This window comes from Ceratotherium simum, chromosome 3 (genome assembly GCF_057802395.1).
Source record: "Ceratotherium simum simum isolate JZ-2026a chromosome 3, ASM5780239v1, whole genome shotgun sequence".
Taxonomy (NCBI): domain Eukaryota; kingdom Metazoa; phylum Chordata; class Mammalia; order Perissodactyla; family Rhinocerotidae; genus Ceratotherium; species Ceratotherium simum.
In genome coordinates, this window is record NC_141902.1 from 34,446,318 (window position 1) to 34,473,195 (window position 26,878).

Consider the following 26,878-nt stretch of genomic DNA (forward strand, 5'->3'; position numbering starts at 1 on the left):
GGATGTTCTTAAAAATGTGCTTGTATTTTATTCAGTTACCTTGTTGAGCATTAAATATGTGCAAAGCGTATGTTGGTGGTGAGAGTGGGGCAATGGATAGGGTTTAAAAATATGAAAAGGAAACATTTCCTGTCCTGAGAGCAAAGGCTTTTCAGGTCCAGTATGTGGGAGACAGGCCCATGCAGCATAAGACAAGGGAGTGAACAAAGAATGAGGCAGAAGAGAAGTAGTGTGGGCTAATGACTGAGCTGTAACCTTTAGATCCTAGAGTTGGAACACTGACCAACCAAATGGTCAACCAACTTTTAAGTCCATACCCAATGGTTTGGATAATGATCTGATGGTAAGGAATCTTTCAAGGTTTGGGGTCAGAAAAAGAGCATAAGGCAAAGGCCAGGAAATCAGGCCAGATGAATGGGGCTGACCTTAAAAATCTCCCAGTGGGATGATCAGTGGTAGAAACTTCTCCTGGGGCCTAGACCAGGTGAGCGAGGCCACCTGTTCATAAGTGCTACTTCCTGTACTTGTACTGTCATTGCCAAGTTGTTTCCTCCTCCTTTCTTAGGAAATCTAGGATAAAAGAAATAATGTGAAGGTTGAAACAGGGGAGATAAGGCAGTGACAGTTTAGTAAATAAAGAATGGAGAAGACACACAATACATAACATAGTATTTCAGATGTGTGGAATAACCTCTTAACTATAAAAAACATCTAATATCCCTGGTGGTGACACAGACTTCAGAAGCTATCCTTTGGGTTCAGTTACTATTGGATCAACTTTATATTGGGAGGGAGGATGGAGAGAGAGAGAAAGCAGACAGCTGAGTTTTGAAGTTCTCTGCAGAAAGATGGAAAGATTCCCTAGCCTTGCCTGAAGTTTTATGTTCAGGTTTTGGTGGAGGTGGGGGGGTGGGTGGTGTTGTGTTTTGTTTTTATTTTCACGTTGTTAGTCACGAAATTTAAGTTGCAGGCGTTGTGTTAGTAATTTGAGTGTAGTGAACAGGAGTGCAACATCTGCCATTTAAAGGGATTTTACTTTGTGCATTCGGGTTGCTTGGTGACCTTTGAAATTTTGTTTTGAGCTGCTGTCAGAGACATAATCATTTTTCTTTCTGAAACACATTTTAACATCTGCAAAGGTTGATCAAGCTAGGATGGTTTTAATAAAATATTAATCTCTCTTTTTTAATGTCAACCCAGCTTTTAAAACTGTTCACCGGCTACCTGAAACACCGGCTCAAGGTGCTTGAGTTGATTTTAATAAATGCCTTTTCCATTAAACGTTCTCGTTGTGGCCAGAGTACATTTAGGGGGTAGAAATTTTTCCAGTCTTGTTCATCTGCAATCCAGTTTCCAGATTCTCTTGTTTTTAAAGTAAGATTACTTTGACTTGCATTTCCTTATCTCAACAGTTAACTGAAAATTTTTTATATTTCAAGGAGGGGAGAGTGTTCTGAATTCTGGCACCAATCTTTTAAAATCTGAATAGTTAAAGGATATTGACTTTTAACAAAATTTAACTTAAATGTCTGGTTTAAATCTGTCTTGTCATTAAAAGGTTATTTACGTTTAAAATGCTGACCTTTCAAGATGTACACAAGAGTGTTCTAAAACAGAGTTTCTGAACATTGGCCATGAAACCACTGTCTTGGGCTGACAAATGGATTGGAAATAAGCTACCCAACACTGGGAATGGGCCATTAATTTTAATCAAAGGTGATGCAGGAAGGCGAATGGGATGCATGACAATGTCAACAGCCCAGTAGGTGTTAAGAGTCCACACAGCCTTCCTTGTTACTTGGTTGGGCCATTAGTTGAGGTTGGGTGAAGACAGAAAGCCATGTCTGGAATTGAATGACCAGGTCACTCCAAAATCTAATGGAGAACTCCTCATTTCAGAAATCACATTGTAATGCCATTAGAAGTCAAGGACAGCATTTAGAAAATATTGGAGGATTTTTTTTTTTAAACCAGGCACCTTGCTAGTTTTTTCCAACTTTGTCAAGCTCCCCGTTTTGCTGTCTCCGTTCCTTCTGAATGGATCATTGATATTTACAGAGGATCAAGAAATCGAACAGACTGAGAAAAAAAATCTCAAAGCCTGTTTGCTTTTCAGAATTACATATTGTTAGTTGTAAAACTCGGGTAAATGCCAGAAACAATAGCATACCAAAGGAATTAAGCAGGGTAATTAATTCTCTGTAGTGATCTCATTGTCCTTGTCTCTTTCTTGTGTTCTTGTGTGTAGGAATAGTTTCACTAATTGAAACTAAACTTTCTTAATTGCTTTAATGAAAGCATTTGTTTTATAGTTGTAAAGGCCACTGTGCTTGTGCCTTACTGTGAATTATCAATATTCACTGATAACATTAGTGCTATTCATGGTGGTGAAAGCCTTTTCTTTTAATCAGTGAGTATTTTCATTATTTTGAGTATTTTTTATTATAAAATGGTAGCATATGACAGCTTGAATTAATGATGTTTATAATAAAGACATAAAAATGCAGAAGGGACAAAGAGGCATTTTTATATCCATGCTTCAGGTTTGTTAAGAAAGTTCATTTATTCTGACACAGTACTGCATACATAAGAAAGATATGTATGACTGCATTAGTAATTTTTACACATTTTTAAGAAAGAAAAGCAATTATATTGCTGTCTTGTTAATGGAATACTGTTATAAGTAATAGTATTTGTTCTTCCTGTAGATGAAGATCAGCTCCGTGCAAAGGGTTATGACAAAACACCAGACTTTATCTTACAAGTACCAGTTGGTAAGTCCTTAAACTCTGTTATGCATTCATTTATAGAGAAAAGATGTGTTTTTTTCCCTAGTTTTTTTTGTTAATATTAGCAAATATTACCAGAGTAGATTAGCTTTATAAAATTGTTCTAAATGGGTGAAATCGTTGGAAAAGATTATTTTAAAATCGCAGAAAATAGACTCAGAAGAATTCTACGCTTTAAAAACTTTTACATATATTTGAGAAATAAATATGTCTTCTGAAGATATTTTGGTTGCCATTTTCAAGTCATTTCTCTAAATATTGAATTTTTAATACATGGTTCTGTTGAAAAGCCAGGCTCACTTTGGTTTGCTTTCACATTACTTATCAACTTATACAGGCAGTCTCAGAATAGGAGAGGGACTTCTGAAAATGATAAAAATAAAAGGGATGTGATTGTAGCATAAATGTACCTTGTAATGAACATATACAATGTGTTGTTTTATAATTACCTCCATAGATGACGATGAGGGCTAAGCCTCTGCTCATTAATGGGAAGCATAGAGAGGCCTAGGCAGAGTTGAGAATTTTCAATCTTCCCTTCCGTTTGCTCTATATTAGTAATGCTTTCTCCCTTAGCTGTAGAAGGGCACATAATTCACTGGATTGAAAGCAAAGCCTCATTTGGTGATGAATGTAGCCACCACGCCTACCTGCATGACCAGTTCTGGAGCTACTGGAATAGGTAAGGTCCCATTATTTTTCTCTTAAGATAAACGATACTCAGCGGAAATCTCATTAGAAAAAATATTTTGTTTGGCTGCTAAAGATGCTTGTAGCCTTTGTTTCTAGTAAATACAGAGACTTGATTAATGTATTCATTTCAGATAATTTAAACTTCTCTGCTTTCATAATGTTGCTTCATTTTTTAAAACTAAAAATCTCTGCATAAGGTCAAAATTAGTATATACTCCTTTTTCCATTTTATAGTGATAATGTTGGTGTGACTTAAAATATGAATAAGAAGTTGTGCATATTATGATATTGACACTGACTTTTTATCCTTGTCATGTGAAATTTATGCTTACTGTGAGACCTTAAAAAATATTTTATCCTCAGCTCTCTGAGGAAAGTATCCAAACAATATGAAAGATCAAAACAATTTACCTTCCGACAGTAGAAAAGAGTTTACCTACCAACTTCAATCAACATTCCCAAAGGCGTGGCGATCTCAGCGATTAAGAAAAGGGTGATGTTGGAGGAGGGGGAGAAGTACCCACCACGTGCCTGGGCCTGCAGATTATCTCAGTTAATCCTCACAAGGAGGTTACTTTTATCCCCATTTTACAGATAACTAAACTGATACTCAAAGAGAGAAAATAATATGCCCTATAGCTGGTCATCATGCATTTGTCTCTCTCACTCCCAAGCCCATGCTATTTCCAGCACAATTCTATTGTCATTTACAATACAACTGTTGAAACTTTGGCTTTTTCTGCTGTTGAAGTCCCAGGTTTTCACACCACATATTTTTTGCCTCTTAGAACAGGAGGTGAGTCAAGGGGTAACCTTCCTAAATTAACTGTGTTCCTTGGTCACTGGGCAACAGTAAGAATACAATAATAAGATGACATTAGTCCAAATCATTATGAAATGAGACAGTAGTATCTGTGGACAATGGTCTTATCCTGGAAAAAAACAGTGACAGGCTGCAGAATTTGGCGTTATAGTGTTACTCAGCTTTACAAAAGGCCAGCGGACCTCGCCCGTAGCAGCTGCGCTAAAACTAAGCCCACTTTTCGCCATGGTAACAATGATCGTGACAAAATGCTGAATGTAATGGCTTTCTTGATTTTCTTGTGTAATTGTGCGTAGCATCCGAGCTTTACTTTACGGGGATGGAGGAAGAAAGTGCAAAATGTTTTAGAAATCAATGCTGCTTCAGCGTTTCCTGTCTTTTATTCAGCCATTATTCAAATTAGCAGTAATGTGGCAAATTCAATTTTAGATTTTTAGCAATTTTATGATGAGTTTGAAATAGTAAAGAAAGCATCGTTTTTGATAGTATAGGGAAAGCAATGACAAGAAGATCAAATTGCATAAGTTTAGGTTGCTAAAGGATTTTAAAAAACTGATAAACTCAATCATTATGCGTTGAGACTATCTCCCTCCCCGCTTTCGTACCGGTCAAGTCTTTGATGAGGAACAATTACAAATTGAATCCCAAATAGTAGAGCTTACTTAAAAATTCTCAAAGTACATCTTCATTCTAAAACTCAACTATTTTTTGAGTGCCTAGTACTTACTGTTTTAGAGGCAAATAATCTAGTCACCTGTATAATAGACCTATGGATTATTGACATGACTGGAGGGGGTCTGAGCAATGGATAATTTAAGACAGTTTCCTTTGGACTTCTAGATTATTTTATTGCATGCTACTTTTTCTATTCTAATGATGTTTTACTTACACTACTGTTGATTTACATTCCCTAAACACGTTCTTTGAATATATACTGGCTAAGTGGACATAATTTATTTAGGGCATGTTGTGTCATGAGGGAAAACCAGCCTTGGTTTTAAATATTCCAGATCATTCAAGGAGGACATACTCTACACAAAAGTGACTGGTGTTACCAAATGTCTGCAGAGAGGCCAAGAAATGCAAGTAGTGCTGAAATTCAAAATGGGACATAGAGGCATTTACTTGGATATAAAATTTTGATTGTAAAAATGATACAAACTTACCAGTGATGGGCATTTTGACAGAAGGGGGACTTAGCCCGTATATGAAAGTATGAGATCCTACTCTTTTCATATTTTACCTCCACAAAAATTCACATAGTGGTTGCCAAAGTTCTTCAGAGTTAGAAGAAATCATCTCTCCCCCAGTAGGTAGCCTTTCAAGGGGGCTATTGGTTGGCGTTTGGGCTAATTGCTTTTTTTGTGTGATAAACCTCTAGTTGACATAAAAACTATCTAATTGTCACACTATTTTTAGATGAAACATTGGATTTTATGATAAGACTGTTCAATTAATATTTGTAGAATCAAAACCTTGCATAAACCCATTTTTCCTACACAAATAACTACAGAGCCCCTAATTTTTAGTTTAATATTTCTTCAAGAGTTTTATTTTTATGCTAAGTTGATATTCTTACTCTGCCTTTCAGCAAATTTTCACACAATTGATCACACCCTCCCTCTATATTGAAGCATTTTCTTTTCTTGGCTTCCAAGATATATTCTTCTGGGTCCCTACTGTCATACAAGCAGCATACTCAGTCTCTTTTGCTGGCCCTTTTTCCCCTTCCAGCTCCAGGCTGGAGAGCCTGGAAGTCTGTGCTCACCTCTCTTCCCTTTTCTGTCTGCATTCCGCGCCCCCCCGGGGTGTTCCCTTGAAGATCTCATCAGAGACTGCAGCTTTATGTACCATCTCTAAGATGGTATCTCCTAATTTTTACCCCCATCCCTAATATTCCCCCTGAGTACAAATTTGTTTGTCTATCCAACTATCCACGCAGTATCTCTTCTTGGATAGCTAATAGGTTTCTCCCACTTAACATGTCCAAAATTAAACTCTGGATTTTCCTTCCCAAGCTGGTTACTCCCCCATTTCCTCCCAGGTTCATTAATGGCACTACAATTTGCCCAAACACTCAAGCCAAAAACCTACATATCATCACCAATCCATCAGCATGTCCTTTCAGCTCGATTATCACGTCTCAAATCATGCCATTTGTCACCACCTCACCTGCCATCGCCTCACTGTCTGTCAGCATCTCTTGGACTGTTGCTGTAGCTTACAAACTGGTCTCCTTACGTCAACTCTTGCGCTCCTGTGGTCAGTTTTTCATACCCCAGCCAGAATGACTCTTGGAAAATATAAATCAGATAATGTCACTTCCCTGCTCAAAACTCTTCATTGGCTTCCCATCACGTTTAAAATGAAATCCAAACTCTTTACCGTGATGTTCAGAGCCCTGCATGATCTGCCTCTCCACTACCACCAGTTCTCTCCACACCTACCTCTCTCTTCTCATCTAAGGTTCTCTCCCTCTATACTTCTTTGGCCACACTGGCTTTCTTGGTCTTCCTTGAATTTACACTGCTTGTTTCTACTTCAAGACCCTTACTCTGGCTAATCCTTCCACTTGCAATTTTCTTCACTTGGATCTCCACATAGCGTACTCCTCACCACATTCAAGTCTCTGCTCAAATTTCTTCTCCTCAGGGGACCTTCCCTGATCACCTCAATCACTTCACTCAGCTTTACTTTTCTTCATACTTACCCCTATCTGAGTGAATGAATAGACTATAATTGGAAACATTTATGTAAACATCAATTTGCTTTAATAGAGCTTTACCTTTTATATGGCTGTTTCTAATTTCTATATGTAGTGTGCCCCTCATTCCTTTGTCATCAAAGCTTCAGGAATTTTCCATGGCTTAATTAACCTCCAAAAATTTTAAATTTTGCTATGCAGTCACCTTCCCTAAAATCAAAGATATTGAGTACAGAGCATTAGCTGCCTTTCCTGCAAGTAGACCCTCATCCCGGGTATGAACCTTGATTAAATACCTCCTCAAAACTACAGTCTCTACTTCTGTGGAGTTAAAGGAAATAAAGAGTGCCTCTGAGAAGCAGCATTTGGAGCGTAATACAGCCCCAAATTATATACAGTTTATATATACAATTGCATAGAAAATACATATATAAATGTATATATCCCATATACATAGGACTATATATACAAATTGTATAAAAAACATTTTTCCTTATGCAATCAACACAAAAAAAACATCTTCTCATTTTACTTCTCTAGTCAAAAAGTGAAACCTTTGACAATTTGACCTTATTACTAAGTATATTTTCATATTCTGATGGTGACAGGTAAAGAAAGAAACCAATTCTACAATCTGAGGCCAAATTACATACAGGAGTTCTAACTCGTGGCCTTTCAAAGAAGTAGGAGCAGACACCCTGTGCTTACTTTTGGTGGTTGGAGGCAAAGTGGGTCACTTTGAGTGAAAATATTGAGTGACCCTAAATAGCAAAGGGCCACATGCAGCCACACAGGACATGAACAGTGCCCAACAACTAGTAATCAAGAACGTAGACATCCCAACTGCAAGTTCAGCCCCACCGTCTGCCATTCCGGGCACATTCTGGCACAGTGTCATCAGTGGAATCTATTAAAAACCGAAGTGTACTTCGTAAATATACCTCTCTACTTCTCTCAAAGAAGATCTAAGCTCACTGACTGGAAAGAATAAGGTAAAGTTCCGTTTGAATGATTTTCCAGTTTAGTGATCCTCCAAGTAATGGAAGGAATCTCTCCTGTTCCTGGGTCTTGAATCCAGGCTGTGCCACTTTCTGGTCCCAAGACTGGGAGCAACTGCTTACCCTCCCTGAGCCTTTGTTTTCTCCTCACTAAAATGAGGTTAATAATACCTTCTTCATCATGTTGTTGTGAAGATCAGTTAAAGCACTTTCAGAGTGCCTGGCAGTCAACAAATATTAGTTCCCGTATGTCTCTTTTTCTTGTATATCACTTTCTGATGGAATTTAGAAATCTGAGTAGACATTTTTAATTGCCTTCTTTGCCAGATAAACTGCTGCTTGGCTAACTTGAGCACTCAGCTTGGCCGCCATCTCTTTGGGAAACCTTCCTGCAATTCCAAGATTGGGTTCAGTGCCCCTCCTGTGTTCTGCTAATAATTTCATAGCATTTACAGATATTGTAATTGCTTGTTTACTTGTCACCCTCCTCCGGTTAATATTGGGTTCCATCTTATCTGTTTGTTTTGTCCGTCATCAAATGCCCAGAAGCTGGTGGAATACCTGGCACATAGGTACTGGTAGGTATCAGTAGATATTTATTTGAACGAATGAATATATGAGTGAATTTTCTGATGCATGACAGACAACAACATTTTGAATCAACCATTCAGGATTTTATCAGACATGTGACAGTAAACCACAGTAGACCCAAATTTTTTTCTTTGTGAATGCTACTCTAAGGACAATGAGAAAAATGCCTCATTTTTCTAAAAAACTTTTACAAACTTTTCAGATATATAGACTTTTGCAGATCTATTTCATGAAATGTAGCATAAGTGTGTTTACCTAAGGAGTTTTAAAATAAAAAATAATTGATAACTAAGTGGCAAAAGCATTATATAAGGGTTTTTAGGTAAATATTTATAATTTTAGATTGATTACTTGCTTTCGCAAAATTTCAACCAGGTCTCGCATTTGAGATTTGACATGGAATGCCTTGAAAACCCTGAGCAGAAGATATTCTGTAGTTTCTTTAGGGGATGCGTGAAACTGGGTCCCACACTAACACTTTGGGGGCCTGGGACAAGAGTACAAATGGAGGCCCATATACCATGTGCCTACGTATTTAAGCTTGTATATCAGGTTAACAGACATTCAATAAAATATACTTAATCTTACATGAGGATCTGGAAATTCAGATTTGCATTAAGAATTCCCAGACTCCTTGGAGATCCAGGCTGCATGTGGCAGTGTAGGGATAGGTGGGCCTGCTGCATAGCCCACCTCCCTTCTCTTCCCACCCTTGTCTCCATCCTACACCTGGACAGGTGTCAAGCACACCCAAGCCTGCACATCTAGCTTCCATGTACCTTCCTACAAACTGCTGTCCTTGGCCATCTCTCAGGCCAGAGGTGCACAGTCTGGTGGTCTGCCCTCTTATCAGGCAGATGAACCTAAGAGAAAGTGCTGTGCAGACCTTGGGAGTTTTCTCAAGGCTATTTGGTCAGGAAGTTCTGAGGTCCCTGGTAACATGGAATGTGGCCTAGAAAGGGATTGTGGAGACAGACATCAGGTGGGGATGTTCCCTTGGCTCCACAGACTCCTCACCTCATGGGTTGGATTACAACCAGAGAGGGCCAGAGCAGAATCCTCTAGAGTTTGGGTCCAGGCCATGGACCCCTCTTGACTGGGTCTGAAGGACAGTATCAAAGGAAGAAAGTACGTATATCTTCCAAAGTCATTTCTTCTTCTGGTGTTAGGATATGAGGGGAGATGAGCACCAGCGGAAATATGGTCTTGATCACATTTATGTATTACATAAGAGCTGAGTTCCATCTGTCAAATTTTTGAACCTTTGGCTCCAAAGAGTCTACTCTTCTAGAGGCAATGCTAAGCTAATACCATCTGCCACAAGAATTGATTTGACTTTAGTTTTTACCTCTAAGTATTTTTTAAAGATTGCTTATTTACTCAATCGTTTAGCAATTGCTTTCTCTGGTCTGTGCTAACTTGAGAGGCGAGACATTTAGAATGGGGCTGCCAAGCAGTTAGTTAAGGAAGGTATTTTTCAGAGGATGGCCAAAGTTTTTTTCTGTATTAAGATACTTCCAGGAAGCCTGCAATTAGCCAAATCACAGATTTCCAGTTATTTCAGTCTTGTTAAAAACATGGCTGATCACATCTGTCTTAAGTTAGAGTATATGTCTCAGCAATAGAAACTCTTGCAAACCTTCAATTACAGCAGCCTCAGAAGGCACTGCTGCCGTATACTAACAAGCAGTCATCAGCAACAACAAGAGATGGATTGACTAATAATTAGCAAATGCACTTCTCTAAAGGTAAAATATAATAATTTGCTTTTCCGTCTCTTATAGTGTAGATAGTAGTGAAAGATTGGTGTCCCGTTGTTCCAGGCAAATACTTGACACTGTTATTAGCTCAAGTAACCTTGAAATATTTGAAAAGGAGAGACGAAGTATCTTCTGTGTATATAGTACTTTTATAAGAATGATTTCTCATAACAGGTACCATTTTTTCTGCATTTGGAATGTGAATAGCAAGAACTTTCCCCACCAGGGAATTCATATTTTCTATTAATTGTTTTCAATGTTGACTTTAAATACAAAACTGCATAAAGAATAGAAATGTTGTCTTAAGCCTTTAAAGTGATATTTGCAATAAAGATGTGGTTGTTGAGAAACTAGAATGAGTTAAATCAAAGGATTAAAGGGAAAGAAAATAGACCTATAAGGAAATATCAATGAATTCGTTTCTCAGAAAGATATCTATCTGATTACTGTCTTCAAGCATATGCAAGATTTTTATTGAAGAGGGTCCATATTGACCAGTTTTGCAAATCCAGGGGATAAAAAAATTTTTGAAAGGATGACACTTCCTGCTGACCCCTTATGATGGAGTTAATGTGAGTCACGTATGGTTCAGAAATGGTACGCCAAACCAAACCAACAAGGAAATGATTGGGTGGCCATTCTCAGAATGGAAACACAACCATTATGGTCATCCAGAGAGAGTGAGGGAAAAATAAAAACCATTCAGCCAATAGGAAGTGAATCAAGAGCACAGTTAAAATCAGGAGCCTAAGAATTCAGAGTCCATTTCTGAGACTACTTCTAGAATAATGGAGATCAGGTTGAAATTGATGCTAAAATGGCTTGGGGTCAGCGATTCTTAAACTTCATTATGCATCAAGATCCCATGGGGAACACTTTAAAAATATTGATGTGGCCTTTATCCCTAGAGAACTGATTTAATTGGTGTGCAGTGGAGACTGGGTCTTGGGAGCTTTTGTTGTGTTTTGAAAACTTTAGATGATAATGCTAATCTGCATCCAGCATTGAAGTCGACTTCTTTACCTAGCCTTGATTTGCCAGCTAGCCCTAGCGTTCCTAGCCTATCTGCTTCCAGAGTCTTGATGAGAAAAATCATAGCTTTACTCACGAAGAGCGGTTCGGATCAGCAAACACTTCCCAGGCACTGTGTGAGTCAGTAGGGGCCCAGCCTCTGCCTTTGAGGAGTGCACAGTGAGGACTGAGGCAGTAAACTGCAGAGACAGGACCTGAACCCAGCGCTCCCTCTGAACTCACACCTGTGCTCTTTCTGCTCTACCACGCAGCCTCATGTCAGTCACGGTAATAAATCTGATATAGACTTCTTAGTCAGTCAGTTAATGGGTTTGCAAAGCTGAAGTGACACAGCTGTCCAGCATACGAGGTTTAGATACTCACCTTCGTGTGGTTGGAGAAAATGGGCCCGGTGTTCTCTGTTGCAGTCTCAAGAGCCTGTATTCTATATTCAAAATGGATAGCTGTGTGATTACTATAAAAGCCTGTCCTATACACCCATACACCCAGAATATAAGGACCCCTAAATTGTTGGATTTGAAATCCCACAGAGTCAAAGAGGTTTTCTGTATATGGTACAGTTTTCACAAATTCTGACTGAATTGTCTAAAGATAGTCTGAATTCAAAAGAGAAGTGGACTGTAAAATATGTTAGGAAATATAGGGGTTTTTTTGCTGAGGAAGATTAACCCTGAGCTAACATCTGTGCCAGTCTTCCTTTATTTTGTATGTGGGTTGCCACCACAGCGTGGCTCACGAGTGGTGTAGGTCCATGCCCAGGATCCAAACCCATGACCCCAGGCCGCCAAAGCAAAGTGCACGAACTTAACCACTAGGCCATGGGGCCAGCCCCTGTAGGTTTGTTATTTTAAATAGAGTTCATATTTTATTCTGAATTGCACTTTGTTGCACGTAAAAAGTAAGTCTCTTTTAATGAATAAGAATATTTTTAAAAACAACTTTATTGAGGTATAATTGACATACAGTAAACTGCATATATTTAAAGTGTACAGTCTGACAAGTTGTGACATATGTATAAACTCACAAAACTGTCACCAGGATAGAGGTAGTGAATATACCTACCATATGCCCAAAAGTTCCTTGTGCCCCTTTATAATCCTTCCTGTCAATCTCTTCAATTCTCCCTGCACCCAGGCAACCACTGATCTGCTTTCTGTCACTATAGATTAGTTTGCATTTTCTAGTATTTTCTGTAAATGGAATCATACAGTATGTACTCTTTTGTCTGGCTTTTTTTACTCAACATAATCATTTCAGTATTCATCCATGTTGTTGAGTGGATGAATAGTTCATTCTTTTTTATTGCTGAGAAGTGTTCAGTTGCATGGGTGTACCACTTGTTGTTTATCCATTCACCTGTTGATGGACATTTAGGTCGTTTCTAGTTCTGGCTAGTAGTAATAAAGCTCTTATGAACAGTCATGTAAAAATCTTTGTATGGTTTCATTTCTCTTGGTCAAATACCTAGAAATGAAATGGTTGGGACATGTGGTACGTGTATGTTTACCTTTTTACAAAATGATTAAACTGTTTTCCAAAGTGGTTGTACGATTTTACATTCCCACCAGCAGTTTATGATAGTTCCAGGTGCTCCCCACCTCCCCATCGCTTGGTATGGTCAGTCTTTTTAACTGTAGGCTTTCTAATGATTGTGTAGTAGTGTCTCAATGTGATCTTAATTTGCATTTCTGCAATGACGAATGATATGGAGAATCTTTTTATATGCTTATTTGCTACCTATTTGTCGTCTTTGGAGAAGTGTCCATTCAAATCTTTGGCTCATTTTTTGAGTTGTTTTCTTATTATTGAGTTTTGGGAGTTTTAAAAAAATATTCTGGATTTAAGTCCTTTATCAAATATGTGGTCAGATATGAAATATTGTCTCCCAGTCTGTGGCTTGTCTTTTCGTTCTCTTAACAGTGGCTTTCAAAGATCAGAAGTTTTTAATTTTTTTTTAAATAATTTTATTTATTTATTTACTTTTTCCCCCAAAGCCCCAGTAGATAGTTGTGCGTCATAGCTGCACATCCTTCTAGTTGCTGTATGTGGGACGGGGCCTCAGCATGGCCAGAGAAGCGGTGTGTTGGTGGGCACCCGGGATCCGAACCCGGGCCGCCAGCAGCGGAGCGCGCACACTTAACCGCTAAGCCATGGCGCCGGCCCAGAAGTTTTTAATTTTAATGAAGTCCAGTTTACCAATTTTTTCTTTTATGGATTATGCCTTTGATGCCATATCTAAGAAATCTTAAAGATCTAAAGAAATCACAAATATTTTCCCCTTATTTTCTTCTAAAAGATTTATAATTTTAAATTTACATTTAGGTCTATGATCCATTTTCAGTTAATTTTTATATATGGTGTGATGTACGGATCGAAGTTCATTTTCTTGCATATGGATATCCAATTGTTCCAGAACCATTTGTTGAAAAGACTACCTTTTCTCCACTAAATAGCTTTTGCACATTTGTCAAAAATCAATTGATCATGTATATGTGATTCTTTTTCTGAATTCTCTGTCTTGTTCTGTTGATCAATTTGTCTGTCTTTATGCCAATTCTACACTGTCTTAATTACTGTAACATTATAATTTTAGAAACAGTGTCCTCCAACTTTGTTTTTCTTTTTTAAAGTTATTTTTGTCTATTCTAGGTCCTTTGCATTACCAAATGAATTTTAGAATCAGCTTATAAATTCCTAAAAAAGTCTGCTGGGATTCTGATTGTAATCACATTGAATTTATAAATAAACTTGGGAAGAACTGATATCTTAACTTAATTGATATTGAGTCCTCTGATCCATAAACATGGTATCTCTCCATTTATTTAGGTCTTTTAACATTTTTCTCAAAAATGCCCTGTAGTTTTTAGTATAAAAATCTCATGTTTTTTGACAGATTGATTTCTATGTATTTTATATTTCTTTCTTTCTTTTTTTTTTTTTGTGAGGAAGATCAGCCCTGAGCTAACATCCATGCCGATCTTCCTCGACTTTATGTGGGATGCCGCCACAGCATGGCCGGAGAAGCGGTGCGTCGGTGCCGCGCCCAGGATCCGAACCCAGGCGCCAGCAGCCGAGCTTGCGCACCTAACCGTTGGCCACAGGCCAACCCAGTATTTTATATTTCTTGATTCTGTTGGAAGTGATAGTTTTTGTTTGTTTCCTTTTGTTCATTGTTACTAAGAGGAATACCGTTGATTTTGTATATTGGTCTTGCATCCTGCACTGTGTAAACCCATTTATTAATACTTTATGTTTTTGGTAGACGCCATAGGATTTTCTACATAGACAACCACGTCAGACAGTTTTACTTCTTTTTTCAATTTGGATGCTTTGGGTGCTTTTTTTTTTTTAAACTAACTGCACTGGCTAGAGTCTCCTATATAAAGTGAATAGTGATGGGAGCATACATCGTTGCCCTGCTCCTGATCTTGGAGGAAAGGCATTCAATCTTTCAGCTTTAAGAGTAACATTAGCAAGGGGCCGGCCCCGTGGCGTAGCAGTTAAGTGCTTGCGCTCCACTGCCGGCGGTCCAGGTTCGGATCCTGGGTGCGCACCGCTTGTCAGGCCATACTGTGGTGGCGTCCCACAAAAAGTAGAGGAGGATGGGCACGGATGTTAGCTCAGGGCCAGTCTTCCTCAGCGAAAAGAGGAGGATTGGCATGGATGTTAGCTCAGGGCTGATGTTCCTCACAAAAAAAAGAAGAATATTAGCTATAGGTTTTTGTAGTTGCCCTTTATCAGATTGAGGAAAGCCCCTTCTATTCCTAGTTTGCTGAGGGTTTTTATCAAAAATGGATGTTGGATTTTTGTCAAATGCTTTTTCTGTATCTATTAAGATGACCATATGGGTGTTTTTTATTAATCAGTGAATTACAGTGATTGATTCTTGAATGTTATGCCAACCTTACGTTCCTGAGATAAACCTCCACTTGGTCATTAAGGAATATCCTTTTTATATTTTCTCGGATTTGATTTGCTAAAAACTTAAGAATTTTTGCATCTATATTCATGAGTGATATTGGTCTGTGATTTATTTTTCCTTCTAAAGTTTTTGTCTGGTTTTTCTATTAGAGTAACTCTGTCTTCATAGTATGAGTTGGGAAGTATCTCTTCCTTTTCAATTTTCTGGAAAAGTTTGTGCAGAATTATTATTTCTTCCTTAAATGTTAGATAGAATTCCCCAGTCAAACCATCTGGGCCTATTTTTTTTGTTGGAAAGTGGTTTTTTTGTTGTTTTTTTTGTTTTGGTGAGGAAGATTAGCCCTGAGCTAACCTCCGTTGCCAATCTTCCTCTTTTTGCTGAGGAGTATTGGCCTTTGGCTAACATTTGTGCCCATCTTCCCCACTTTATATGGGACACTGCCACAGCATGGCTTGACAAGCAGTGTTTCAGTGCGCGCCCGGCATCCGACCCTGGGAGCCCCAGGCTGCCGAAGCGGAGCGTGAGCACTTAACTGCTACGCCACCGGGCCGGCCCCTTGATTATGGTTTTAATACCCGATTTAACACATTGTAAACCAGTTTGTCTTGTTCAACATTAATCTTGTAATCTTATTTTTGCTATTTAACTTGTAGACTTCATTGCCATCCTAGACAAATTTCCTTAGGCATCAAATATGAATAGAATAATCTATGACAGAGTACTGTGCAAACCTTCGGGTTTCTTTCTTCTGATCTCTCTCTCTCTCTAAACAGACATCCATGTATTCTCTCTCTCTTTCTCCCAGCCTCCTGAGAGTTGGAGTGGGATTTTCAGTCACTACTTTTTGCCCAATAAAAGGGAAGGCTTTGGTATGGTCAAGGCCAAAGAATGGATAATAAGCTTATGGCTGTTAGAAAGCAGCTTTCTTTGGTCATCTTTTGATAGCAGTCACTAAGGGCTTCTGCTGCCTTTTGGGCTAAAATAAAGCCAGCCATCTCTTGGTGAGATAGCATAGCAGTTCACAGCATTTATGCTTTTTCTCTCCCTCTACATGTAAGAGACACATTTTCCCGTTTTTGAGCATCTTCTGCTATTAGATATCATTCAAGAATCTCCTGGGATGAGTGACTTATAGGTGATGAGGCTGTGTTGCCCTACTTTGCCCTTGCTCATTCTCTTCTCACACATGTGGAGTATGGAAAATGAGCCACGAATACAATTTGCATGTCTCTTACTCTTCTTCTCCTAAAACTCAAATCTATGTGGATACATAATGGCAATGGTAAACATCCTTTTCTTCTATTCTGATTGACTCTGGAAATCATATTCTTGTAAAAGCTAAACTCCTACTGTGAATTCTATTTATCCATTAACACAAGCCCCTTATATTTTCTCGTATTTTTCTTGCTCTCTCCTTTACCTTCTTAGTCTACTTTTGTGATTTATGTGAATTCCATTCTCTTGTTTCACTCTCTTTCCTACCTGAATTACTAACATTGAGATATTTCCTGTGTTTTGTTCGCTCTTAATTTCTCACTGGTAAGGATTTGACCAGCCAGGTATCTTGTTAACCCCATCCTGCTTCTCTTTTATATTCTTTTTTGCTGTTTCCTTCCCTTTTGTTGCTGGCAGTTTTGCTAACCTCCACCACCTCCCCATTTTAAATTTAGTTCTGTAGCATCCCTAATGGCTTACTCCAAGGGACCATAAATTCAAAATTAATGCAAAATTCCGTTATTTAATAAAGAGGATTTTTTTAATTCATAAAGCTCATCGACATGTAAATATGAGGCTGTCACAGTCATGCTTGATAGCTTCAACTATAATACCTTCAGAGAATTCTATATTGATTATAAAGGTGGTGAAAATGAAGTCATTGATTGTGTGCATAGGCCAGGTGTGTAAAACCATATTGAACTCAACACTAGACCAAAATATTTGATCAGCCCCAATTGCCTTTCATTGTTTTAATGTGAAATGAATATTTTTACCACTGTATATTCCTAATGCAGCACATTCTAGCAAAGTGGTCCATCAGTAATAGCATAATATGCAACTAAATTCAGTAGAAATTGATTGAGTTCCTTCTCTGTAAAGGCAGCATATTATGCAATTCAGAGCATACAAAGATGAGCAAAACCTAACCTTGCCTTCAAGGAATTGAAGTCAATCTGATAGGGGAACAAAATAACACTGAGCCCCAACTTGTACAACACATTAGTTTGAGCACTTACATGTATTGTCCTCTTTAATCCACGTAACAGTTCTATGAGGCAGCTACTAGTATTTAATCCTCATATGAGAAAGTTGAGGCGTAGAAAGGGTAGATGCCCAGATCAAGGTCACAGAGCTGGAAAGCCAGCTGAGATTTTTGAATAGAAGAGTGGTATGATCAGGCCTAACTTTAGGATGGATGTTCTGATAGCAATGCTTAGAGTAGACAGAAACAAGAAGTTGGGGATAGGAACGCATTCCCAGTCTCTTACACTCATCCATATTGAAATAATCCCTTAATTCCCAAATTATTTTGGTGGATGGAAATGAAAGGAGACCAGATAGACTTACAGAGATAATAAAGGCAGAATTTACAAAATTTGGCAAGTAACTAAATGTTGTTTTATTGGGAGGTGTGGAACAAAGATAACTTTGAGGTTTTGATATTGGTACTGGGGAGAATAATGATGCTATTAAGGAATTAAAAGTGGAAAATAATCTAGGTTAGTGTAACTTCAGTTGCGATGTCTAGAGATGTCCAAAGGTGACTGGGTTGTGGGATAGGAGTCCGAGTGATGGAATCAGAGATAGATTGATTTACAGATCATCAGCAGTAGAAATAGCAAAGTGGGTTTTCACAGAGCAGGAGAGTAGAGAAATGCCTATCTTTATGGACAGGGAGAGAAAGATGACTGTAATATAATGACATCCATAATAAAGTTTAGAGAATTGATTAATAATAAATATTGCTCTTACAGTGAACAAAATTTTCTCTAAATTTACTGACTCTCACCCTTCATCTCTCACATTTAAACATTTGTAAAGTAATTTTAGTCTAGTTGCATTGAATCTGATTACTTGGAGTATTGATAGTTAACCTAACATCAGTTTCCGTCATGAGTTATATGGGTTTAGAAAGTTGTACAAAATGTAAGATCCTAGGGCTCCTAGCAATCACACTTGAGAGAAACCTTGGGAGTTGCATTTGTCAAGCAGCTAGGAAAACCATTCATGCATACCCCACGTCCAAAGCTCCATCGGCAGCCCAAACGTAAAGAACTGAAAGGTCGTTCTTCTTCCTGCCGTGTGATGGTTTGTTGACGTATTTTGACACACCAGTACAATGCAGAAAGGATCTGACCTTCTTGCAATACTGAGGGACTCAGGTCTGGTCAGAATACCTGACATCACTGCCTTGCTCTCTTTGCCTTTCTTCTCCTTCACAAACACACTCCTCAGACAGGAAATGCTGCCTTCAGTACAGAAATATTTAAAAATTTAAATAAACATAAATGATTGCTTTTTAAATTTCTCTACTTTTTTCCAGTTACCGTCAAGCTGAAAACCTTCCTTGGACCTATTAATACTTTTAATTAAAATAAATTAAATTGATTTTTCAAAATGTTAAGTGTGCATAGAGATTGTTAATACTCGAAAGAGAAAAACTAAACAAATGAGGAGGTCTTTATTGCTATAATATGTTTTACAGTCTTTACCTTTGTGACAGTAACCAATTTATTGGAGTTCAAATGTTTGAGGATTACCTCTAAAGTGCAAAATTAATGTACATAAAGGTAAATCTTAGGTAGCTTTTGAAGTAGTTGCCTCAGAGGTATATCATGTGTTAATAGGTTGAAGAGTTAGATGGAGACCAGAGAGCTGTCAAGAGAATTTTCTGTCATACATAAATATGTTCTGTGTTAGATTTATATACTATGAAGTGGGACTTTGACTAGTTACCCATATTCTTTCTTTTTTTTTTTTTTTTTTTATGAGGAAGATCAGCCCTGAGCTAACATCCATGCTAATCCTCCTCTTTTTGCTGAGGAAGACCGGCTCTGAGCTAACATCTATTGCCAATCCTCCTCCTTTTTTTCCCCCAAAGCCCCAGTAGATAGTTGTATGTCATAGTTGCACATCCTTCTAGTTGCTGTTTGTGGGACGAGGCCTCAGCATGGCCGGACAAGCGGTACGTCCGTGCGCGCCGGGGATCAGAACCTGGGCCGCCAGTAGCGGAGCACGTGCACTTAACTGCTAAGCCACGGGGCCAGCCCCCCATATTATTTCTTAATACAATATCATGGTGATGTGAGGATAGAAAGAAAAATGTTTACCGTTAATGAATTTCTAAAATATAAAAGTAGTAAGTGAAATACTTCTCAATCAGGAGCAGCTATTCAGAAAGATTTTCTTGAAGTCTCCACAACTAGTAAATATAAAATAAATGTAATAATATTATCCAAGTATTTAGATTGCACTTTGCAAAATGTGGAAAATTTTATGTATTTGTCGTAATATTGGAAACAGGAGTATTTATATATTTCAGTCATATTTTTTCCAAATGTGATAACTGTCTACTAAATGAAATTATGATACTTTTGTCCAAGATAAGTATTTTAGTGGCATACCTAAAATTAGGACTTGACATTTTGAAGTACTTAATTATTTAGCTATTCACCTATTTTGCATAATCTGTGAATTTTCCAGTAGGACCCTGGACATCATATGTCTTTGTTTGAATTGTTTCTCTTTCTATTTTCTCCACCCTTTCGAATATTGTCATGTCACTGGAAACCAATGCCCAGTACCAACAGAGCACTTTCAGCTCCTATCTGGGTTACCGTAAGGCTTCAGCTCCAATTTCTTGGTGTTCCTCACTCGGATTAGACCTCGAAGTTTGTGTGCTATGAGAACTGACAGCCCTGATCCTGCTCTGCCTGCCCAGGGCCTGGTCACACACACTCCGCTCTGCCAAAGCATGGCCACCCCCACAGACCTTACCTTTCAGGATTTTATGTAATTTTTAATTGACACCTATATCTGACGTTGCAGATGTACTTCTCATTGTAGAGTCTTTATCTACATTGGAATAGTTGAAAACCTCTTTTCACTTAACTATTACATGGATTAATTTTACTTAACAATGACAGATTTTCCTGCTGAAACTCAAGTGGTCAAATTCTTTTCTCTTTTCTAGCCATTCTCCGTGTAACGTTGTAACCCCCAATGCAGTACGCAGGTACGCAGATGCAGGCGCGCGTGCGCACACACACACACTATTCTCACTAATTGCTTGAGTACACAGCAAATCCATTTGAAATGACAAGGAAAGGGTTAAGTCCTGACAATCTTTTTACTGGGTTTATTAGTGACTTAATGTCTACGCACTTCTTTCCTCTAAATTCACCCCTAGGTATACAGGCATACATTAACCCAATCATTTCTAATATTATGGCATTTTATATACATCTTTTCCTCAGAAAGTACACCACAAAGTTCTGTTGTTTTGCTAGTTTCTTGGCCTTCTTTTGTAAATTCTTAGTAAAATTTCTTTCATTGTGGTGAAAAAAATATATATTCTATCAATTATTTAAAAAAGCAATAATTCATTATAGTTGATCATAAATGTCAGGAAGCAAAGACCCAGCTGAAGCATTTTGTCACTAATCATGCTGTTTTTCTTCTAATTAGTTAATTTACATTTTACAAATTAAGGGTAAAATTCAGACAGAAGATAACATCATAGCTTTAAGTGACCTATATTTGTATCTGCCAAATTTAAGTTAATTAGAAATGTAGATGCTGTTTGTTTTATCTGTCAGAAAAGCTCATCTTTTTTCGTAAAAAAAAAAAAAAAATAGACACACTTTTTTTCCCCTCAGCATTTATCATCTAAATAATAGTCTTGCCAAGATGGCAGCCTCATAATAAACTCTTTTCAGTGGAGTGATGGGTAATGAAGCTTGCTTGTGAAGGCAGCGAAAAATGTTGTCTGGCCAAATGCATGAATATGATGGCTAGAGAATCAGTGGACTTTCTCAGTCATCAATCTTTTTAGTAGCCTCTTATACATCTGAATATTTTGATAGATGATCTAATAATTGAGTTATCTATCTTTCTAACTATCAGAGTTGCATAAAAATTATTCTCACATGCTACTGAATATTAAATATATTAGGCATCTAGTAAATTTTTCATAAAAGGGGTGAAAGGTGAAAGATTTTTGTTATTCTATAAATACTTCTTAATGTAGTGAGTGTTAAACCCTCTGAAATAGTCAACTCTTAATTCCCTCTGTGAGAAGCAGGTATGTGTTTAAAAAGGAGGACATAGCCATTATAAGTAGGACATATAATAGTTACTGTAGCTAATGAAACGTAATCCCTAGTAAATGTATAGGTGCATCTCAGTAGTGTAAAATGGAATGCCCTTGCTGGTCTAACACTAGTGGCACATTTAATGTGACACAAATTTTCCATACGAGAAGCACAGATCATGTGGGTGCAAAGAGCAACCATGTGATTTTGAGGTACCCATCCTTTTCAGAGGAAGATGATCCTACCAAAAGGGGAAACTCGCATATTAGCCACCTGCCTAGCATTCCACCTGGTGCCACAAAGCTACCCAAGTTTTAATGTGTAAGTAGTTCTTTCCCCCCATTTATGTTGTGTTTTGTTTTGTCGTACACCACACTGACTATTAAAAGCTTATCAACAACAAGTGTGCCTCCCTGGGATTGAAAAGCAGCAAGGAAAATTGGCAGGAAACAAATCAGTTACAAAGTAGGATTCCCCCAGCCCCCACCATGCACACTTCTTCAAGGTGACCTTGCAGTGATGACTTCCCAGTAGACAACGTTAAAATAGTTCTTCCCCGGAAGAGCAGGCATTTGTTTGCAGGTCTGAAGGGTTACCAATCCTGTGCGTCTTGAAAGGCACACAAATGAGCAGGGCCTTGTAAATTGGATTTCTATTAGCCGGTCCTGATGATAGCTCTTCATCAGTGGAATGGGAGGAAGTGCTATCAATAGCTCCAGCTCTAAATATCTGTTTTTTTTAATGCCACACTTATTTTTGGTCTCTCGCATCCAAAATGGTGATGGATGCTAAAATCACCAGAGTTAATTGTGTTTAAGGTTTTAAATCTTAAAATATGGACAACAGCTATTTTTAAATGTTTTTCAAGTTGAAAATCAAAGACACAATGTTTAGAAACAAATATGGTAAAAATGTCGTAAACCTTACTCTCCTTATACTTCCTAACATTGATTTCAGCTTACAGTTGTGCTATTTATAAAAGTTTGGGATGATAGACTTGTCTTTCTCTTCATTTGCTGGATTGAAAGTAATAATTGAGAAGGATAGTACCAATTGTGGAAATGTCTCCATGGGTTACATCTTAGGAACTATTACTGTCTGTTAGTTTGATCTTTTCTTGATTTCAAGAATTTTGCTTCTATAACTTGAGGTTGGAAAAAACTGATATTTATTTTATTGAAAGAGCTATAGCTGGGAATTTTAAACTCTTAGATATCCATTTAAAATTATACATTTAAAACAATTTGAAATGACCATATTGGGGAAGTTTTAGGGGAGGGAATAGTCTTTTCTTAATCAAAGTAGCGAACATCTGTGTTCTTTCTAGTCTGTCTTTTGATTAGCATGGCCTCATCCATCACTGGTCTTTGATATGAACACCAAGAAGTCATGTCCTTTTGTTTTAAATGATAAATATGCCTTTGTCATGAATACTCATAGGCAACCCAGGATTTACATCTGAATTGTCAGAGTGTGACTGCCCAGCTCCTGTGATGAGTGACATTATTAGTGAAATAAAGAAGTTTTTAATTTGTCATGGATAGTCCTTAGATGGTGACATTATGAGACTATGTGGGTTGTGATGCTAGAAAAAGTTGTCCTTCCCCCACTATTTTTCTAAGATTTGTCATTTATCAGCAAGAGGCAGTCTGCTACGGGAGGTTCTCTGTGAGCATTTTTACTTTAGTGCTGTTAGTCTGTCTCTTCAGATTTTATTATGAGGCTTGATAGCCAGTAGTTCTTATCAAAACTAATACTATTTAAAGTAGCAGGCTTCTGGTGGTCAAAGAACCAGTATCAAGATTTGTTCTCTCTGGCTATTATTGCCTAAGACAGTATTTTTTTAAACTTGAGCTTTATTTCAAGGTCTCTGTCAGTTATATTTTCTAAATAAGTTTCTTTGACATCTTTGTCCTCTCAAACTCCCATCTACTCTAATGTATTTATGTATGTGCTATAGACATACATGGACATACACATCTATCTACCTGCACAATCTTGTGTTAATCATCAAAATCCTTAGACTGTCAAGTTCAACTGTTGTGTTTGACTCTTCTACTAAGAAAGTACGACCATTAAAATTAAAAAATATTGTGAAATCTTGATGTTCTCTTGTCTGCAGTGTAAAAGAAGATTTCATCTTCAATATATTCACCTTATTTATTTCTACACTATTAATAGGAAAATATTTTGATTATATTCAAGTTTCGTCTTGTGATGCATGTTTAGAATGTTTCATCTTGGTAATAAGTAGTACATTCTAATTTATATACAAAAGACATTCTATGAAGATTTGGTATTTTAACAATTAGTAACTTCCAACAGAAATTGCATTACTTTTTACATGCTTTGTCTTTATAATTTCAACACAACTGCTTTAAAAGTAAGGAATAAGAGAAGTTTTCATTTTTTTTCTTTTTCAACTGAATTGATTGGTTGAATTATCCAAAACAACCTTTAACTTAGAATGTTGGAATTTACAGGAGAGTTAAGCTATATATTTTAGTTTGATTCAATCTCTCTCCATAAAATTCACTTCAAAATGGTTTCATCATTATAACAGTCCCACTTAAATTATGTTTTTTGGGGTCATATTCCTCACCCCATGAATGTATTAATCTTGGGTTTTCTTTGTTTTGATTGCATCGAAACTGAAGTTTAGCAATTATTTTTTGAAAAATATTTCTTGATTGCCAAAAAAAATAGTTTTAAGGCAAAAAAAAATATGTACCTTAGTAGAAGTTAACCCTTATCATCCAGGGATTTTCTTTCTTTCTATTTCTTTTTTTTTAATTCTTAGCTTTCCTAGGTCATGGAAAATGAAGTCTTATTCACGTTTGTTTCCCAACAGAAAACAATCGCTTACCAACTCTGAAGCCCAACCCCTTACATTAATTGAGATTTTTGTACCATAATGTAAGTGTCTGAGTTTTTGAGACCCTAAGGCTTTCACCCAACTTGAAGACAATGATGCCAGTGAGCTTCTGTCCAGAGTTAATCAGCTGCAGAATTTGTAAACTGCACATGTGTCAAAGTTGAAAATGTTAGCACTCTAATAGAAGCTTGAAAAGGTTAGATCTGATAAAAGCCGTCAGCAGTTAAAGAAAGTGATTTATGGGAATGTAATGACACAAAATGCCCCATTTATCACTCATATATAGATAGGTTAAGGTTCCTGTGTCATACTTTTAAAAACTTGACCACTTCGAATTGTCAAAATAGGTACTTAATTGCCCTTCATCTTTTTCATTTTGAATTTATTTCATTTGAGTTTGGTAATTTTATCTACGATCACTTTACTGTCGTTCACTTCATATGGTTCCATTTAAAGTCATTCATATTTTGGATTTTCAAGAACTGTACATCGCTGATCTTTTTGAAGTTTTATTAGCTAAAGCTGTTGCAAGGAAAGACTAAGCCAATCTTAAATATGTTAATTCACATTTTTATTTAACACGAATACCATGAAGGTATGTTAAAGTTTCATTTTCTCTTTTCTAACACTTGTGATTTTCATCAGCATTTTATAACCCCCTAAATTTTCTATGCGTCTCTCCTTAAAATGTGCAACATGAGATTTTAAAAGAGCCATCAATTGGTTTACTATCCTAGTAACTCAACTTAATATTTAAGCTCCACATAAATTAAATTTAATGAAAACCTGCCTGTCTGGTTAAATGATCCTTTAAAAAAAAAAAGATAAAAACAAAAGTTGAGACGTGCCAGCTTGTATTTCTTTCCCAGATTGATTAAAAGATAATTATTTCTTTATACATTCTAAGAAAAGTATTTATAAACTTGGACTTGCTGAACCTTTATTTGCTTATTTGATGTCATTTAGTTTATGCATAAATATCTTAACACTATTAAATAAAAACTGTTTAAAAAACTGCCAATATTTCAAAGTACTGTTATAAAACACAAATTTTAAGAATGATCATTACAGTTTTAGACTCTTTAGTATGAAGAGTAGAATTGTTCAAGGGCTTCTTGGAAATTATTCAATCATTCAGTTGATCATTCAATTTGTCCCCCTATGGCCAACAAATAAATTTGAAAACTTTCACAGGTTCCAGTTTGTCTGGCAAGTTTTATACTTTCTTCAAGAAGGACATCCCAGGTTCAATTTAAAAGGAAGTCAAAGCAGTTTCTTCAACAAGACAAAGGCATGAAAATAAACTGGGGGGGAGGGATGGAACTGTCCTAGGAGAGAAACTGGAGAGACGTCATAACCAAATGAGGTTGACCTTGTTAGACCTTGATTCCATCAAACAGACTAGAAAAGACATTTTTGAGATAGTCATTGAAAATTAAATATGGAATAGTGTGAATTCTTAACACCAAGAAATTACTTTAATTTTGTTAGGCATGAGAGAGTCACTGCAGTTATGTAAGAAAATGTCCCTTTTTTCAGAGATACATATGTAGGGGTGGAGTGATTTGGGGCCTGGGATTTCTTTTAAAATATTGTAGCAAAACAAATACATAAATCGAGAGAGAGAGAAATCTAAAAGGGAGCTATGGAATCTGCAGCGTGGATATTTAGTGGGGGAGTTCTCTACTTTTTATACATTTAAAAATTTTTGCAACAAAAACCTAAAAAGTCAGGGAGATTGTTATGTCAGTCTTGTCCCAAGTATTATTCTTTAATATAAAATTATAGCACCTTATATTTTCTAATATTTTCTTGCTGCCAATCTTAATTTTAAAATTATAAAGTATAATCTAAAAATTAAAAAAAAATCTCCAAAGTTTATCCAAAAAAATCATCTAATTGGCTAACATCAAAACTGATTACAATGTTTTAACCCAGTAGAAAACTTAGTATCTTTTAATATAGAAAAGGAGTAGAATATAGAAATTCTGCACATTTTTTCAAAATATGACAGAAACCTATTAGCATACTTCGTTGTGCTCTGAAAAATGTGTAGCTCCTAAAGAGCATTGCAAATCTTTTTTGTTTGCTTAAAAAGATTGTAAACATCTAATTTTAGTCTTAAATTCCTGGCAAACGAATTTTAAAGCGTTTGTAAGTCTTGTATTTTTAAGCTTTGTTTTCTTATTGTTGTTTACAAAAGCATTTTCTTGCATTGCAAATATCGTTTCCCAACTTGAGGAATATTAAACTAAACGTATTTGTTTCTAGATGCATTTTTATTCAGAAAAAAATGTGTACATTTAAATTAAAATCTTAATTCTTCTATGATTTTAAAAGTCTATCTGTATTTACTCAGCTATCTTTAGACATGTATGCA

At 36.9% G+C, this 26,878-nt stretch overlaps 1 protein-coding gene across 4 annotated transcripts in view; it reads left to right on the top strand.

Annotated features, from left to right (window-relative positions):
- The window catches only part of CDIN1 (CDAN1 interacting nuclease 1), a 280,885-nt gene that overhangs the window by 103,520 nt on the left and 150,487 nt on the right, over positions 1-26,878 (top strand). For all 4 annotated transcript variants that reach the window (XM_087424792.1, XM_087424798.1, XM_014780552.2 and 1 more), the window contains 2 exons: positions 2,709-2,774; positions 3,366-3,471. In XM_087424792.1, the coding sequence (XP_087280918.1) occupies positions 2,709-2,774; positions 3,366-3,471 (172 nt within the window). The remainder of the gene's footprint in view (positions 1-2,708; positions 2,775-3,365; positions 3,472-26,878) is intronic.